Genomic DNA, 17144 nt, shown 5'->3' with positions numbered 1-17144 from the left:
TTGGCTGTGTCCAAAATCACCTACTACTCAGTAGTTAATGCATTTGAATTTAAACGTACTACTAACTTGACCAATAAAACAGTATGTTCTGTATAGTATGAATGTAGTGTGATGGCGTTGAATGTAGCAGGCCATCCAGGTACTTCTCGCATTTTCAAATTTTATGAATTCAGACATTCTACTCCGCTCGCATACTATTTTTAGCATACTATGTAGAATGGAAGTATGTGATTTCGGACACAGCTATTGTGTTTAAAGCGGAAAAAAGTTTTTGTTTTTACCCAGACTATTAAAACGAATATATTCACAATACCATAAAACCCTGATATTTTATCGAAGGTTAAAATCTTAAAGTGGCCCATACCTAATCACAATATTTATCGCAGAAAAACAAAACATTGCAATGTCATTTTTCAAAATCGTGCAGCCCTAGTTATAAATAATGTTAAAAAAAACACATATGAATGAGTACAAATATGAGTATTGTATATACTTTACATTGTAAGAAAAAATAGTTCTTTCCATGTGGTTAATATATTTAAACTAATAACTGATGAATATATGTATATTTTGGTATCAGGCAGGATATGAGATGACTTATATCATGATATGAGATTTTTGTCATGTCGCTCAGCCTTGGTTAATCTATATTATTGTATAACTGCAGGTTACCATGTGTGTATATGTATATATACGGTCCACCCTATACACAACGTCTGAAATCTGTCTGAATGGATTGTAATGTCTTAACATGCACCTTTTAAGCAACATTGGTATGATAATTATTGTGAAAAGCACAACTTGGATTGAACTGAACATTGGGGTTCTTATATTTTAACATTAAAATACTGTTCACCTATAGGCTAAATGTGGGAGAAACTCTTTTTAATTATGTCTCAAGAAGGGCGGACGGTCTTAATGAATAAACCACTCCATCTTCCGGTCTCTAGGGACTGTTTGCTTTTACTCACAACCAATCATTGATTTTGTCCTCTATTGAGAGCCTTTGGGAACGAGGCAACTGCATTCAAGGTGACCTTTTTAATAAAGCCATAATGAAAATACAATTGAGATAATCGTGGATGAGATGCTCACAGGGGGCTCTTGGACTGGGCTTTGTAGCATGCGCAAAGCACACTGCTCTCTGGCAACATTTAAGACGTTAGTGCATCACAATCTGGTGTGGATAGTGCAGAAATGATGCCATGCACGATTTTCTGTCTTGCTGTATTAAGAAATCTAAAGATTGCACAATCAGCTCAAGACATTCTTGCCAAATTGTCCTTTGTCACAGCAGGCTTTTTGACAAGTATGTCTGGTTGGATTGGCTGTGTTGACATCCAGAAAAAGATCAGTGGTTTATTAATTGTTAATAAAACGTGTTGTTATGTACAAATCACAGAAAATTTTATGCTAATCCAAGTCATAAATGCCCTTGAGGATCAAACACATGCACTGATTTTAAAGCAGTTGAAAGGATGTTAACTCGAGAAGGAAGAAAAATGCATTGTTTTACATTATGTGATGTATTATGAAAAACTGATATCAGACATAATAAAACACACTTGCACACATTCTGTTGTTGGATCATACAGATTGTTGATCATGATTTTTGCACTTGAAGAATTTCTTACCGAGTCTTCGCGATGACATTCTCTGCTCTCCTGCTGCTCAACTTGGGCTCTTTGCGGATTAGTTTCGGTGGTTTCTGTGGCTCCTCGTTGGTTTGTTTCGCACCTTTCAGAAGGACAATGTCCTCGAAATTACCAAATGATGGAAAATGTTTTTCTTTCGCAACTTCTTTGAGCGGCGGCTCGTCCGCAGCGTTCCCCCCGAAAAAGTACAAAAGTAGAAAAACTCCGAAGCACACCGCGATGGCCACAACCTTGCAGTGAATCCTCATGGTGAAAAAGTGCTCCGTCCGCGGTGGGGTGTTTTAACCATGGCTCTGGTTAAAACAAGGGGACATATTTGTAGTGTGCAGCCATACTTCTTCATTTGTACTGTGTGTGATGATGAAGACGATGCTGCTCAGCTTAGCGCCGATCTCTCTCACGTAAATGAATCTCTGAAGGCGGACCTTACTCTCCTTACCGTAATACTTGTAATGCACTCCAGCGCAATGAAAGTACAAAATAAATGGTATATCCATTCATTCATTTTCTTTTGGCTTAGTTCCTTTATTCATCAGGGGTCACCACAGCGGAATGAACCTCCAACTATTCCAGCATATGTTTTACGCAATGGATGCCCTTCCAGCTGCAACCCAATACTGAGAAACACCCATACACTAACATTCACACTCATACACTACAGTCAATTCAGTTAATTCAGTTCACCCATATTGCATGGGGGAAATTGGAGCAAACAAAAGAAACCAATCTGGGGAGAACATGCAAACTCCACACAGAAGTGCCAAATGACCCAGCCGAGACTCAAACCAGCGACCTTCTTGCTGTGAGGCAACAGTGCTAACCACTGAGCCAAACAAATGGTATATCTTATTAAAACTGCTTTGTTACAGTTATTATGTATATTATTTTGCTGTCAGGAGGATATTATTATTTTTTTAATATTATGACTATAATGTTATTCATTGTGATGTTATCTTTATTTTATTTTTAATCTTTTTATTGGTCTTTTGTGTGACATAATAAATTATTGTGAGGTAAATAGTAAGTTATTGTCCACTGTTAATCACATCCCCTAACCCCTCATTCATTAACCCAATTAACAAAACAAGAAAAATAAATATAAAAATGCATAAATACCAAATGAAGTACATTAACACTTAACAATAATATCAGAGAATAACTGCATACAGATGAAAAAAAAGGAATGAATTAATTAATAATAATAGCCTAAGTAAAAGCAAAACTTCCTTCCAACAAAATGACTAATGTTACAAGTTGTTAGTATGCGGTGTAAACTTTAATTATAATATGCATTTACTGTATCTCATCAAACCTTGCAAAACCAGAAATTTTTTTTAAATTGCATTTCTTAATGTATAATTGTCTTTTTTTTGTTTTGTTTATATCTATATTCATCTTATTCCTCCTATTTCTGCTTATTTACTGTAGTGCCGTTTTTATGCTTTTTTAAATTAGATTTTAAACTGCATTGCAATATATTTAAAGGGATAGTTAAAAAAATTAGGTCATCCATGTGGAGTTAGTTTGAAATTCATTCATTCATTCATTTTCTGTTTGGCTTAGTCCCTTTATTAATCTGGGGTCACCACAGCGGAATGAACTGCCAACCCATCCAGCATATGTTTTACACAGAACATGTAAACTCCACGCAGAAAATATCAACTGACCCAGCCTGGGTTCGAACCAGCGACAATATAATAAATAAATAAAATAAATACCAAATGAAGTACACTTAACCATAATATCAGAGAATAACTGCATACAGACGAAAAAAAATTCACCATTAATTAATGAATTAATAATAATAATAAGTAAAAAAATATCCCTTCTAACAAACTGACTAATGTTACAAGTCGCAAGTATGATAAGTAATCTTTAACAAAAATATGCCTTTTATTGTGTCTTATAAAACCTTGCAAATCAGAAATTAATTTAAAATGGCATTTTTTAGTGTATAATTGTCTTTTTAGTTTTATTTACATCTATATTCAACTTTTTGTTTATTTACTGTAGCCTGCTTGTAAAATTTATTTTGCAGCATACAGGGACAAATAAAGTAAAATAACTAACATATTGGATGACCTGAGTTTTTTTAACCAATATGGGGTTATTTTAAAAAATGTATTAATGTTTATATAGTTTTCCTGTAGCCCTAAATGTATTTTTGACCCTTTAAAGGGATAGTTCATAATAAATGAATATTCTGTTATGATTTACTTCCCTCATCCTGCTTTTTTTTTAGTTGTGAAGGGGACAGTTTACTGTCAATGAGCGCCGTCTTTCGGATGAGACGTAAAACCAAGGTCTTGACTCTCTGTGATCATTAAAAATCCCATAGCACTTCTTTTAAAGAGTAGGGGTGTAACCTACATCCAGATTCTCTCCACTGGCCCTTACCCAACATGGCCTCCCAATCATCTCCATCTACTGAGTTGGCTCTATCACTGTCTCTTTACTCCTCTTATAGTTGGTGTGTGGTGACCGCACTGGTGTAATTGTCCGGGGGCTACCATCACATCATCCAAATACATTTATAAAAGTTTAGAACCACATGCAGGTGAGTAAATAGTAATTGAATTTTCATTTTGGGGTGAACATTCCCTTAAGGCTAAAATCTTTAGATCTTTTTAATATTCCACTTTTATGATTCTGAGTTTTTGGGGGATTTGATTTACAGTCTCTATAATCATCAAAATCCTCAAACCTTCACGGTGTTGTATTTTTTTGAAAAATATCGCGTTTTATTTTATGCCGCCTTTATATGTGGCATTACGGTAAAACATGGCCATCAGCGAAAGCAGGAAGCAGACAATCCATGTGCTGCATATGTGTTACTGATGTTGTTTAGCGCATTCAACTGTTCACAGAAAACGCGTGAAGGTATGAAACGTTTTGTTTTATGTTGTTGTAATTTGTGTCTTTTATATCGCATTATATTAATGAATAACGTAATAACTTAAATACTGCATTTAGTGTGTCTTGTCTCGCCTGTTTTACGTTGGCATAAACATTGAATAAACAAAAAGGTAGACATAGGTTTTGGCATCTTCTTGTCTGTATTGGGATTTATCATCTTTCATCATTTAATTGACTAATTTGGCTGTGGTTTTGGCTGTGAGCACGTATTAAATCAATATAGCGACTTTTATCTTCTTGTTGCGTGGTTTTCCTTTATTTTGGTATTTTGTCCTTTTAAAAATGCTTATTGACTGTTTAATAGAGTTGTATTGAATATGATAATGTTAATGTAAAGCTAACTGTGTCTAAAATACTAGTTGGCAAAGGGGTTGTTTACAATATTTCTTATTGAGAACTAATGGAGTAACCACAAGGTGGAGTTGTAAGCTGCCCTTTTCTTTTCTTTTACTCCTCACATGTTGACTTTTTGTCAGATGGACCATGGCTAGTTGATTTTTTGAGTTTGAGTTGATTATTTGATTGAGTTATGTTGGTTTTATATTCGCACAACATCAACACTATTCAGTTGACTGTGAACATTGTTGTATTTTGATAGTCATTAGCTGCTAATATGATTCAATATTTAGAATTAGCAAAGAAAACTTTTGTGAAATTATATTATTAACGAGAAAGTCTGAATGTGTGAATATAAAAGCCAATGATGATGTAATGATGTAACTGATGTAATGTCAGATGTTTGATTATTGTTGTAGTTTCCTATTTAGAGATACAATACTAACACATAAAAGAAGATATTAATTGATTCTTTAAAATTTTGTGAAATATTGATTTTATTTTGGCTACGTGGTGGTGCAGTGGCTAGCACAATCGCCTCACAGCAAGAAGGTCGCTGGTTCGAGTCTTAGCCCTGTCAGTTTTGTTGAGTTTGCAATTTGAATGTTCTCCCTGTGTTCCATGTGGGTTTCCTCTGGGTGCTCCGGTTTCCCCCACAAGTCCAAAGACATGTGGTATAGGTGAATAGAGTAAATTGTCCGTTGTGTATGTTTGTGAATGAGTCTTTATATATGTTTTCCAGTGATGGGTTGCAGCTGGAAGGGCATCCGCTGCATAAAACGTGCTGGATAAATTGGTGGTTCATTCTGCTGTGGCGACCCCGCATTAATAAAGGGACTAAGCCGAAAAGAAAATGAATAAAATTATTTTATTATGTTATATTATTGTTAGTTTTTTAAATATTCTTTTTCGATTTAATTTTAATTTAGTTTATTGTGTAGTAGCATTATATTATATAATGTTTAGTGTTGTGCAAAAATGAATCCTAATTAATCGCATCCAAAATAAAAGTTTGTTTTGATACATGCATAGAAACAAAACTATACAAATCAATTTGGTTGCAGATATTTAAATGTTTATATAATTTGTATCATATACAAATATATTTTATATCTAAATATAAATAAGCATTTTCTCAAATATATACATGCCTGTGTATTTACATATAAATAATAAATATACACAGTACATACACTCAAATTATATCAAACTATTATTTTGGATGCGATTAGTTGCAATTAATTTTTGCACAGCACTAATTATGTTATGTTATGTTATAACTTGGCATAGGAAATAATTTGAAAATGTAATTAAAAAAATTCTTTAGGATTACTTTTGTCCATTTCTGAATAATAATCACTAATTGTTTGTGTTTTTCTGTCTTGTTGTTGCAGTACTTCACAGTGTATAATCATGATAACGCCGGCATTTGAACTCAGTCAAGATGCAGATTTCCTCATTGTAGTTATTCGTGTACCCTACACCAGAACATCAGATTTCGACATCTACATCCAAGAGGAGGAATTTAAGTTCTATGCCAAGCCCTACTTTCTCAGGTGACTCTGCAAATGCGATGATTGACATTTTGTTACAGGAAAAAGCATTTACAAAGATTTTTACTTGCTAGGACGGAGCCCCCAAAAAAGCATTTAAACGGCTCATCCACACTTAAAATGAATAATAAACTCCTTTGAAAATTATTGCAGAAACTACTCAATTTGGAACATTCTGAGATTGGTCGTAAATACACTGGTTACCATTTGAAGTGAATCAAAGCCTGTCACTAGAGTCTACTAGAGAGAAGGATCATTGCATAGGATCATTTGTTTTTAGAAGCGGCTTGGTTTTATGTTTGTTCATGTAAAACAGGGAAATTTAAGAATTAGCATTTTAGTTTTAGAATGCAAATTGCAAATAAATGCATAAACATGTTGTAGTGCAAATATTAATATATTGTTATTGTTAATACTTGCTCTGAAGGTTGACTCTGCCTGGGAGAATAGTTGAAGATGGACGGGAAAAAGCTTCATTCGATATCGATAAAGGTAACAATCACTTTTTGTTACTGTTTCTCCTGCGGGTCTCTCGGAAAGCAACTGAAAACTGTTTTTATTTGCTCTTCAATACCTCTGAGCACAGACACTTGACAGTTTCTTGACCAAAAAAAAAAAACACATAAGCAAGCTTCAGCGGAAGCAGCAAAATTGTTGTAGAAATCCGTTTCTTCAAATGTTCTTCTCTAGCTTTACTCAACCTATTACTAAGCTATTTTAGAAGCAGTTATTACTAATTGAACCAGTTTTTCTCGTTGTAGTTATAAAGTTGTGCTCGAAAGTTTACACACCACTTGAAGTATTTGTTAAAATGTGAAAAGTTTTAATAAAATCTGAGATGATAAAAAATGGATTGAACAAATGGATGTTATTTCTGTTTAGTACCGTTCTGAGTAGGATATTTTACTTAAAAGAAGTTTACATCCAGTTCACTGGAAAACTGAAGAATGTGCAGAAGATGCAGTTGGTTTAACTGTTCAAAACAAACAAGGCACTTGTGAACAACATCACAAAGCAGAAAAAGCACTCATAGATCATCAGGAAACCACACACCGTATTAAAAAGCAAGGATATGTACAGTTTTGCTAGGGGTTACATTTTGTTTCTGCAAAATTCTTGTGTAGTGAGCTATAGGTAATTTTGTTTCATGTACAATATGTTACTCAGGACAGCGCTAAATTTAAAAACAATGCACATTTTGGTAAAATTATTCACTTTTTAAAAAAAATATATACAGTCGTTTTCGAAAGGGTTATGTAAACTTTTGAGTAAGCTGTATATATTAAAAAAAAAACAACAATGTGGGACGAAATAAAATGGATGTTCTTAAAGTAAACCCTACCAGAAGATAAAAGGTAAAGCTTACCTTTTCTTACAGTTCTTGTGGAATTAATTAATAGCTTGGTGATTAGTGTAATATATAATCAATATTGCACAAAGAAATGTTCAGTATTAGCATGACTGTGATTCCAATTATTGCCACGCTGAAATAGAGCAATACTGCACAGTCTGACAGCACAAGTGTGTAAATTAAAATGGTCTTAAATGGATAGTTCCCCCAAAACTGAAAACTCTGTGATCATTTACTCGACTTTCACTTATCTCTAACCTGTTCTGAGTTTTTTTTTTCTGTTGTATTTAAAAGAAGTTATTTTGAAAAATGTCAAAAAATATTTAACTATTGACTTGCATGGTATTTGTTTTTCCTAGTTTCCAGAATTTTTCTTTCGTGTTCAACAGAAAAAGAAAAACACATAAAACCTTTTGAGGGTGGGTAAATGATGAGTACATTTTTATTTTTGGGTGCTTTATCCCTTTAAAAATATTGTGTGTGAGAAATTCCTTTCTATTACTTTTGATTAAAATCTTAGGTTGACAGTTTAAGCTCAAGCCTCTAAAATTGTTTAGGCAAATGTTCAGAAAGCTTTTGTCTTTATATTTTAACTGTGTATTTGAGCTGCATTCTTGACCAAAGACTCATTAAAAATAAATGATGCTATGCAACAACAGTAGCATTTCTACATTTCTTTTTGGTTTGAAAGATTGCAGCCAGTCAGCTCATTTGTTATTATTTTACAGTTTCTACATCAAATTCATGCTGTCAGCCTGCTCTCCTAATAGCATTAGCATTTCCAGTTGCTAAATAATGGCCATGGGATCCTGTTCCTGACATCTCCTTGGCCTCTTTTCAGCTTGTCCTCTTTGATCGACAGCCAGTGAATAATTTAGCAGTAGTCTATCATAAAGAACGTCTAATTGCTTTCAGTGTTTACACTGAGTAACGAGTAATTATAAATCTTTCACAAATCTGGAAGGACTACAGTCAACGCAATTACTGTCATTTTAACATTACACTGTTTTAATCTCCCAGTAGGGTCTAAAATTTGAGTTTTTTTATTGCAAGGTTATATCAAGCACAGTTATGTGTGCAATAGAAACTCAGCTTTTTTCGTCCCCATAATTTAGCAATTTCCATTAATTCCTACTTTGCGCTAGAAAAAAAAACATCAAAGACATGTATTGAATCATATTCCTTTTCATAATTTCCTGTCTTATCTTCCTCTAAAAGGTGTTAACAAGTGAAAATTAGAGAAAAGCACTAACTTTTGGCAAATAATGGGAACAGTTTTTAAGACCATTGAAAGATAACTTGTAAAACAAGGGTATTTTTTGTACAAGATGTATTTATTACTTTTTCAGTTTGCATATCACAACAGATTACACAGTTACAGAATATCAATCATGTAGACACCGCAAACATTTCACACCCTATTCTCTCTCTCATCAACCCATTCCCAAAAAAATCATGTTTAAATCAGGTAAAGAGTATTTCTCTTGTTTGGACCATGAAACTCGCCTACTCCCTCAGAGCTTGTTCTTGTTGTAGTAGACTGCCAACATTTACATTGTACTTTAGAAGGTTAATAAAAGGTCTCCAAATATCTTCAAACACATTTTGTTTCTTTTGACAATACATGTGATCCTTTCCATTGACATATGTGGCGCCATTTCATTAATCCACTTTCCAATTCTAGGTTCATTTATATTTTTCCAATTAAGAGCAAAAATACATTTAGCCTGTAAAATACACATTTCTATGAATCTGACTTCTTTGCTTTATAGGAGAGGGCTGACAGCATATATACCCGGAATAAAAATCTTAGGATCCAATGGTAATTTCTTTAATAAAATTTGGTCATTCATTTCAATAACGCCTTTTCAAAACAAGAGTCGTTTATTATTATTTTATTATCCCTTGTGTATTGTTCAAAATGACTAGTACCTGTCGTTATGTTCGTGGCTGTTTTTGCCCCATTGACTTCTATTATAACCACTTTTTTATTGCAAAGCCATGACACCAAATGATCATACATTCTTGACTGTTGGTGGTTTTCCCTGTTGGGAAGAGATCAAATGTGTAATTTTTACTGTTGATCATCAGCTGGCACCATGACCCCTTTAGAAAAGGTTCTGGCTTTTATATGGAGTTCTATGGAGCAAAACAGCAAATTACAGTGTGACTGCATTAATACACTTGCTATGCTTACTATGTTATGAGAGCTGAGCTGATTATTTTTCAATCATTCATTTCAGTTTCAATTTCAGAGGTCACCACAGCAGAATGAACTGCCAACTATTCCAGTATACGTTTTATACAGTGGATGCCCTTCCAGCCGCAGCCCAGTACTAGGAAACACCCGTATACACTCATTCACACACACTCGTACACTACGGCCAATTTAGTTGATTTAATTCATTTATAGCACATGTCTTTAGACTGTGGTGGAAACCCACGCAAACTCGAGGACAACATGCAAACGCCACAGAAATGCCAGCTGGAACTCGAATCAGTGACCTTCTTGAAGCGACAGTGCTAACCACTGAGTCATTATGTCGCCTTTGCTATTTTTTATTAACACACATACACACACTATACTTCATATAAAAGCCAGTAACTAAACTTTTTTTTGCTCTGTAACTAATGATCAACAGTACAAAGCGCAAATTTTACCTCTTTCCAATAAGGAAAACAACCAATAATCAATAATGCGTGATTTTTTGGTGTCATGGCTTTGCAATCAATAAAGGTTGTTATAATGTAAGTCAATGGGGCAAAAACACCCTCGAGCATAATGAAAGGGTAGTACATTTTCCCAGTGTATTGTTAAGCTTTCGAAAAATTCCAAAACATTTTCCCAAAATATTTGTCAAATAGGGATGCAATGATTGTAGATTTTGGTTTTGCGATTATAGTCGGAGGAATATTCATAGTTATCATGATTGTTATGCATTCATTAATTTTAAAACACTACTAGTTTAGAAAATCAGATGATAACTCCTTATACTTTAAAGTGTAATTTATTGCTGCTCAGTAACTGAATAATACAGCACAAGGTATTAATAAAAACAAACAATAGTCTATTTCTCTTTGGACTTAAAAATAAGTGGAAACATTTTACACTGAAAATAAATGACAGAACAAGGAATACAAATAATACATTTAAATAAGAATAAATAAAAAAAACTGCATTTGTCTAATGTAAATCTAAGCATCATATTAGCTTAAGTATTTCCCTTTTAAAGACAACAAACACACTCAAAAGCTGCTGAATCTCTGTCTGAAAAGGACTTTTGATCAACTATATTACAAACTTTTTTAGTATTTTCATTTTGTATTCTCTGTTTGGAGTAGAAATGTGTATATTCTATAAAAAGGATGAAGATAATGGTCAGTTCTTGTCACGTGACTCGCTGTGCGTTCGCAACATTCTTTCAGATAGGTGCACTTGGGAAGTGTGAACGCATCGCCCCCAATATGTGCTTCTATTTGTAACAACAAACTTGTGCATGCAAACGATACAATATGTGAGCGGCCCGTAGTTCATCGCATCAGCCATTGTTAATCCAATGTACGTACATATTAGCCTCGCTGTATAAGCTTTGTTTAGTTGCAGCAGTTTTGTTCCATGCTGACGTGCGGTGTTGAGAAGCCTTTATGATTAATTAACCATGACGAATAAAAGTGCGGTTAATAGTGAAATCAGATAATCGTTGCATCCCTAGTGTCAAATTAAGAGTGGTCACTAAAAAAACATTCCATTTGCAGAAAGTTGTGGCCAAATTACAACTTAAAATCACCTCAGAGTAGATGAAAACATCCCCAACAGCACACAGTGGCTATCATTCATTCATTCATTCATTTTCTTGTTGGCTTAGTCCCTTTATTAATCCGGGGTCGCCGATGCGGAATGAACCGACACCTTATCCAGCAAGTTTTTACGCAGTGGATGCCCTTCCAGCTGCAACCCATCTCTGGGAACATCCACACACACATACACACACTCGTACACTACGGACAATTTAGCCTACCCAATTCACCTATACCACATGTCTTTGGACTGTGGGGGATACCGGAGCATGCGGAGGAAACCCACACGAACGCAGGGAGAACATGCAAACTCCACACAGAAACGCCAACTGAGCCAAGGCTCGAACCAGCGACCCAGCAATCTTCTTGCTGTGAGGCGAAAGCACTACCTACTGTGCCATTGCTTCGCCCCACAGTGCTTATTGTTATTATTATTATTATTATTATTATTATTATTATTAATTTTAACATTTGAAATGCTTGTTAAAAAAAACGGTGACTTGAAAAATCAGCAAAACAGTATCTTTTGGCAAATAAAGGGAAGTTGACAAACATCACTCATTCAAAAGTCATTAAATTTTTTATTACTATTTTCAAATTTCTTTAAAGTGCTCATGTCATAAACTATATATAAACAAGGATATATAATTACAAGTACAAATTCAGAAATTGAGCCACTCTCTCTCTTTCTTTTTGCTACCTTCCGAGCAGACTTCATTATAACACAAACTCTCACATTTAATCAGCCGGTTGAGCTGTCAGCATCATAACGATCTCTCTTCTTTCTCTATTGTAATCCACCTTCACTTTGATTATACTGGTGCTCTCTTTCTCTGTCTTTCGTGTGGTGCTTATCAATCTTTAATTCATGAAGAAACGGCAGAAGGAGCGCTGTGATTGTGTCTGACCGATCTGCCGTTGTCCCGACATGTCTTTTAATGAGCTGCCTATTAGCGCTTTTAATTATACCTAATGGCCACGGGATCTTCTGCTTGACATCTCATTGGCCTCGTTTCAGCACGTCTTCTTTGATCGACAGCCAGTGAATAATTTAATAGTCGTCTGTCATAAAGCACCTCTAATTGCTTTCGGTGTTTACATAAGACATTATAAATCATTCACAAACCTCTAAAGACTACAATCAAGGAAATTACTGTCATTTTAAGGGTGATATCAGTATTTCTTTTATTTTTTTAATATGTTCTTTTGTCTTGGCTTAACAAGTAGAAACAAAGCTATAAAACTATGTCATTTCCCTGAAATAAAGGCTATGGGGCTGCTTTCATATTTCATAACATACCATAATCCTGATCAGCCCTAAAAGGCAAGAGATTAACCAATGATAGATTTGTGGATTCTGAATTTTCTGGATTTTAAATAATTACAATTTTAAAATGACTTTTTTTTTGGCACTACTGAAATTAGTAAAACATTTTAATGCTTTATTCCACAGAACATTTGATTTTTAATTATGTGGACCAAAAGAGTTTAACACATGCATTTAAGAATGACCCACATTTCCATCTATAACATGCATTTGGGAAATAGATGAGGTGATTTTCCATTTCATGCTGACTTTAATGTGCGTTTGTTGTGTTGTGCTTCTTTAATAACCAGTGTGCAAAAGAAAGCTGCTAGCCTAACAACCTATTTAAACAGGGTAGCGATTTAAAGGTGAAGTGGGTAATTTCTGCTCTATTAGCAATTGAATGAAACATAATTGCTGAAAGAATGAGTTTCCAAACAGGTCTATCAAACTTATGTGGGAGTGGACAAACAAAGCAAAGAAATGCAAAGAAGTTAGTAATGTTGGAGTGAGTTTTAGACAAGCACTACTCCCATTCACTTCAAAAATGTGTTGTAAGCTAATTTTGTCATCATAAAATATTTAATTATATATATATATATATATATATATATATATATATATATATATATATATATATATATATATATATATATATATGTATGTATGTATGTATGTATGTATGTATGTATGTATGTATGTATGTATGTATGTGTGTGAAAAAAATGAAAGGTCATCATTTATGTATAGTCTTCTGTGTCTTTAGTATCCTTTGTGACTCAGCAATACATACATAAACTCAATCTAAATGCATGTTATTGATCTTATTTTGTGTGTGTGTGTGTGTGTATGTATATATATATATATGTATATATGTATATATGTATGTATGTATGTATGTATATATATATATATATGTGTGTGTGTGTGTGTGTGTGTGTGTGTGTGTGTGTGTGTGTGTGTGTGTGTGTGTGTGTGTGTGTGTGTGTGTGTGTGTGTGTGTGTGTGTGTGTGTGTGTTCAGTCAAATATTTACATTTTTATAAACCTTGTCATTTTTAATTAAAATATTCTGGTGAACAGCACCCTTTTCTCTTATGATGTATGCTTCTCCTGTCACTTAGACAGAGGTGTTCAAAAAGACTTTTGATTTGATTTCTTTTGACTTTTCTTTTACAATGCTTGTGTGGTTGAAGATGTCTGTCTGTCTGTCTGTCTGTCTGTCTGTCTGTCTGTCTGTCTGTCTGTCTGTGTGTGTGTGTGTGTTAAAAAACCCACCGGTCCTACTGCACCCAACTTGGTCTGAGCTAGGATCGAACCGACAATTCTTTGCCTGGGAATCTGTTGCTCTCACAAGGAGGATAAAGACCATGTTCTCTAGCGTCTGTCACTAGAGCACCTTTTGAGGCCAGAGGAGTGAGGTTTACCTGCACAGTACTTCGCTAGCTGACCTCTTTGTCTATACACATACACAGAAAAGGCCCAGACATAAACTATTTATAGACCCTCCCCTTAAATAAAGAAAGCCTGTGAAGGAAACAATAAAAAGGATCAAAAGTTGACAATAGATGTGGATTAAATCTCCAAGTATAACTGCAACATGTTTTCCTGTCTACTTATGATCTGATTGTAAAAACTGCATCTTAAACGGTATGGTTTATCTAAAAATGAAAATGCTGTCATCATTCACACACATCCATAGTAGGTTAAACAAATTAAAAAAAAATTCCAAGATTCTTCAAAATATCTTCTTTTGTGTTTGACAAAATAAAAAACCCAGCAGGTTTGCAATAAAGTCAAGGGTAGGTAAATTATTTTAAACCAGAATAAAATGTTTGGGTGAATTATCCCTTTTAATAGCAGAAATTAACAAGGACCTCTGATTACGAAGGAAGAATTACATGGGAGTACTTTGAAAATTGTTCTGTGTATGTTTCAGGTTTATTTACACTGCACGTCCCTAAAGAGACAGCCGGACAACACTTTGAGGGTTTGGAGATGCTCACCAGCCTCCTGGCTCCAAAAGGATCCAGATCTGCCAAACCGTTGGTGGAGGACTCAGGTTTAATTCTTCACATCATTACAAAATGCTGATCATCTTCCAGCACGTTCTCGTGGCATTTTAATTTCAAGTTTCTCTCGTTCTGTATTCTCTGAACGCTCCCTGCTGGCGTTCTCTCAGAGGCCTGTGGTGAAGGATGTGAGGAGGAAGACGAAGAGTTTGACTGGCAGATCGAACAGGAGGTTTACACTGAAGCCCCAGCGGACACACTGAAGGAATACCACAAGTACGGCTTTGGAAATCTTAGGTCTGGAGTCTTCAGTAGACTGCAAGTAAGAACATTTGTCCTTGGTGATAAGGTCTTTTGAAAAAGTTTTTGATAAATAGGCTAACGTTCATTTACATTGTGCTATTCAGGAGGAGCTGAATGAGGTGATTGACATGAAGGATCCAGACAACACCAACGCTGAACTCAGAAGACGCAATCGACTAGACACAGAGACTGCAGTATTTTGTGCTGACCATTACTTGTAAGTCAGCCTTCTCTATTTCTGTATCAAATGTCATTAAATCTGTCAGTGTTTTGAAATGACATAAAAAATGTAAAACATTATTTCACTGAACATTACAGTGATCTGAATAAACTAAACTGAACTGAACTTCAACAGTGATATTTTTACTAAATGTTACAAACCCCTGATGTTATTTTAGGGGAATGGGCTTTGACATTTAATGTACAATTAAAATAAATGTATGTACAGTTAAAGTCAAAATTATTAACCCCTCTGAATTATTAGCCCCTCTGTATGTATGTATGTATATATATATATATATATATATATATATATATATATATATATATATATATATATATATATATATATTTTTTTTTTTTTTTTTTTTAACACATTTCTAAACATAATAGTTTTAATAACTCATTTCTACTAACTGATTTATTTTATCTTTGGCATGATAATAGTAAATAATATTTGACTAGATATTTTTCAAGACACTTCAATACAGCTCAAAATGACATTTAAAAGCTTAACTAGTTTAATTAGGTTACCTAGGCATGTTAGGGAATTAGGCAAGTTATTGTATAACAGTGGTTTGTTTTGTAGACTATCAAAAAATATATATAGCTTAAAAGAGCTAATAATTTTGACCTTAAAATGTTTTTTAAAAAAATAATAACTGCTTTTATTTTAGCCGAAATAAAACAAATAAGACTTTCTCCAGAAGAAAAATATTATCAGACATACTATGAAAATTTCCTGGCTCTGTTAAACATCATTTGGACAGTTTTTTAAAAAGAAAATAAATTTTAAAGGGGACTAATAATTCTGACTTTAACTGTATATACAGTGAGTGACGTGCAAAAGAAAACTAAAGCAGATATACCAAAACTGTGACTTGTTTCAAAACAATGAATTAATCAAAAATACAGAAAAAAGTAGCTAATGCAAAAAACAAAACTTAAAATATTTACAATATATACATTATTGGGACAAGCAAAAAGACAGGGGAAAACAAGAGAGCTAGCAGAAGGGACATGGGCAGTGCTAAAGAAAAGAAAAGAACAAAACCTAAACAATATCTATCTCCCCAGAAGCATCTAACTAAATATATGAAACAAAATAATATACACGCAAAGAGTCTTCTGAACTATCCTGCTATCCTACATAATGTACAAAACATAAGAGTAGTTCTATAAGTTGCAAAATGTATGTCACGTGACCTGCTTACCTGTCCGCTTCGTCCAAGTCTCGTTAAAGATATGTTAATGCAATGGAATAAACACAGCAACAGAAACAAGGGACTGGTGAGTGGTCTGGCACAGGCTGTTATGCTGGGTGGTCTTGACCTATTAGATATGACATCAGAGTGACATCAGCAGGAAGGAAATGATTGACGGATGGATTAACCAATGAACAGAACCTGAGAATATGGAACAGATATGGGAGAACAGAGCGAGAGAGAGAGGCGGAAATACAAACAACACAAACACGTAACACTAAACTGAAATGAATCTGTTTTAATGCAACTAAAATAAGGCTGCATGATATTCGGGAAAAAATGACATTGCGATTTATTTATTTTTTGCAATATACATTGCGATATAAATACAATTCCACCAGATGACTTAAATAGCTCTATTCTGTAAGAAATTAGTTTTGATATGAATGTTATTGATGGAATAGCATACAATAATATAAAATAAATAAATT

General features: G+C 34.1%; 2 protein-coding genes across 15 annotated transcripts in view; one reads left to right on the top strand and one right to left on the bottom strand.

Annotated features, from left to right (window-relative positions):
* Positions 1 to 2056, bottom strand: part of gxylt2 (glucoside xylosyltransferase 2) — a 31188-nt gene extending 29132 nt beyond the window's left edge. For 8 of the 9 annotated variants that reach the window (XR_015492826.1, XR_015492827.1, XR_015492828.1 and 5 more), the window contains exon 1: positions 1635 to 2056. Coding sequence is in view for 1 of the 9 variants with exons in the window: in NM_001110200.1 (NP_001103670.1) it covers positions 1635 to 1903 (269 nt within the window). In the remaining 8 variants the exon portion in view is untranslated. 9 annotated transcript variants of the gene reach the window in all.
* Positions 2057 to 4029: 1973 nt separating this feature from the next.
* The window catches only part of shq1 (SHQ1, H/ACA ribonucleoprotein assembly factor), a 74217-nt gene continuing 61102 nt past the window's right edge, over positions 4030 to 17144 (top strand). For 4 of the 6 annotated variants that reach the window (NM_001080600.2, XM_087255832.1, XM_087255835.1 and 1 more), the window contains 6 exon segments: positions 4443 to 4535; positions 6302 to 6463; positions 6888 to 6952; positions 14854 to 14976; positions 15097 to 15248; positions 15334 to 15446. In NM_001080600.2, coding sequence (NP_001074069.2) covers positions 6321 to 6463; positions 6888 to 6952; positions 14854 to 14976; positions 15097 to 15248; positions 15334 to 15446 — 596 coding nt within the window. In that variant the 5' untranslated portion in view covers positions 4443 to 4535; positions 6302 to 6320. 6 annotated transcript variants of the gene reach the window in all.

This window comes from Danio rerio, chromosome 6 (assembly GCF_052040795.2).
Source record: "Danio rerio strain M-AB ecotype USA chromosome 6, GRCz13ab, whole genome shotgun sequence".
Taxonomy (NCBI): Eukaryota; Metazoa; Chordata; class Actinopteri; order Cypriniformes; family Danionidae; genus Danio; species Danio rerio.
Note: the sequence above shows the minus strand (reverse complement) of the source record. Positions and strands in the feature narration are given on the sequence as shown.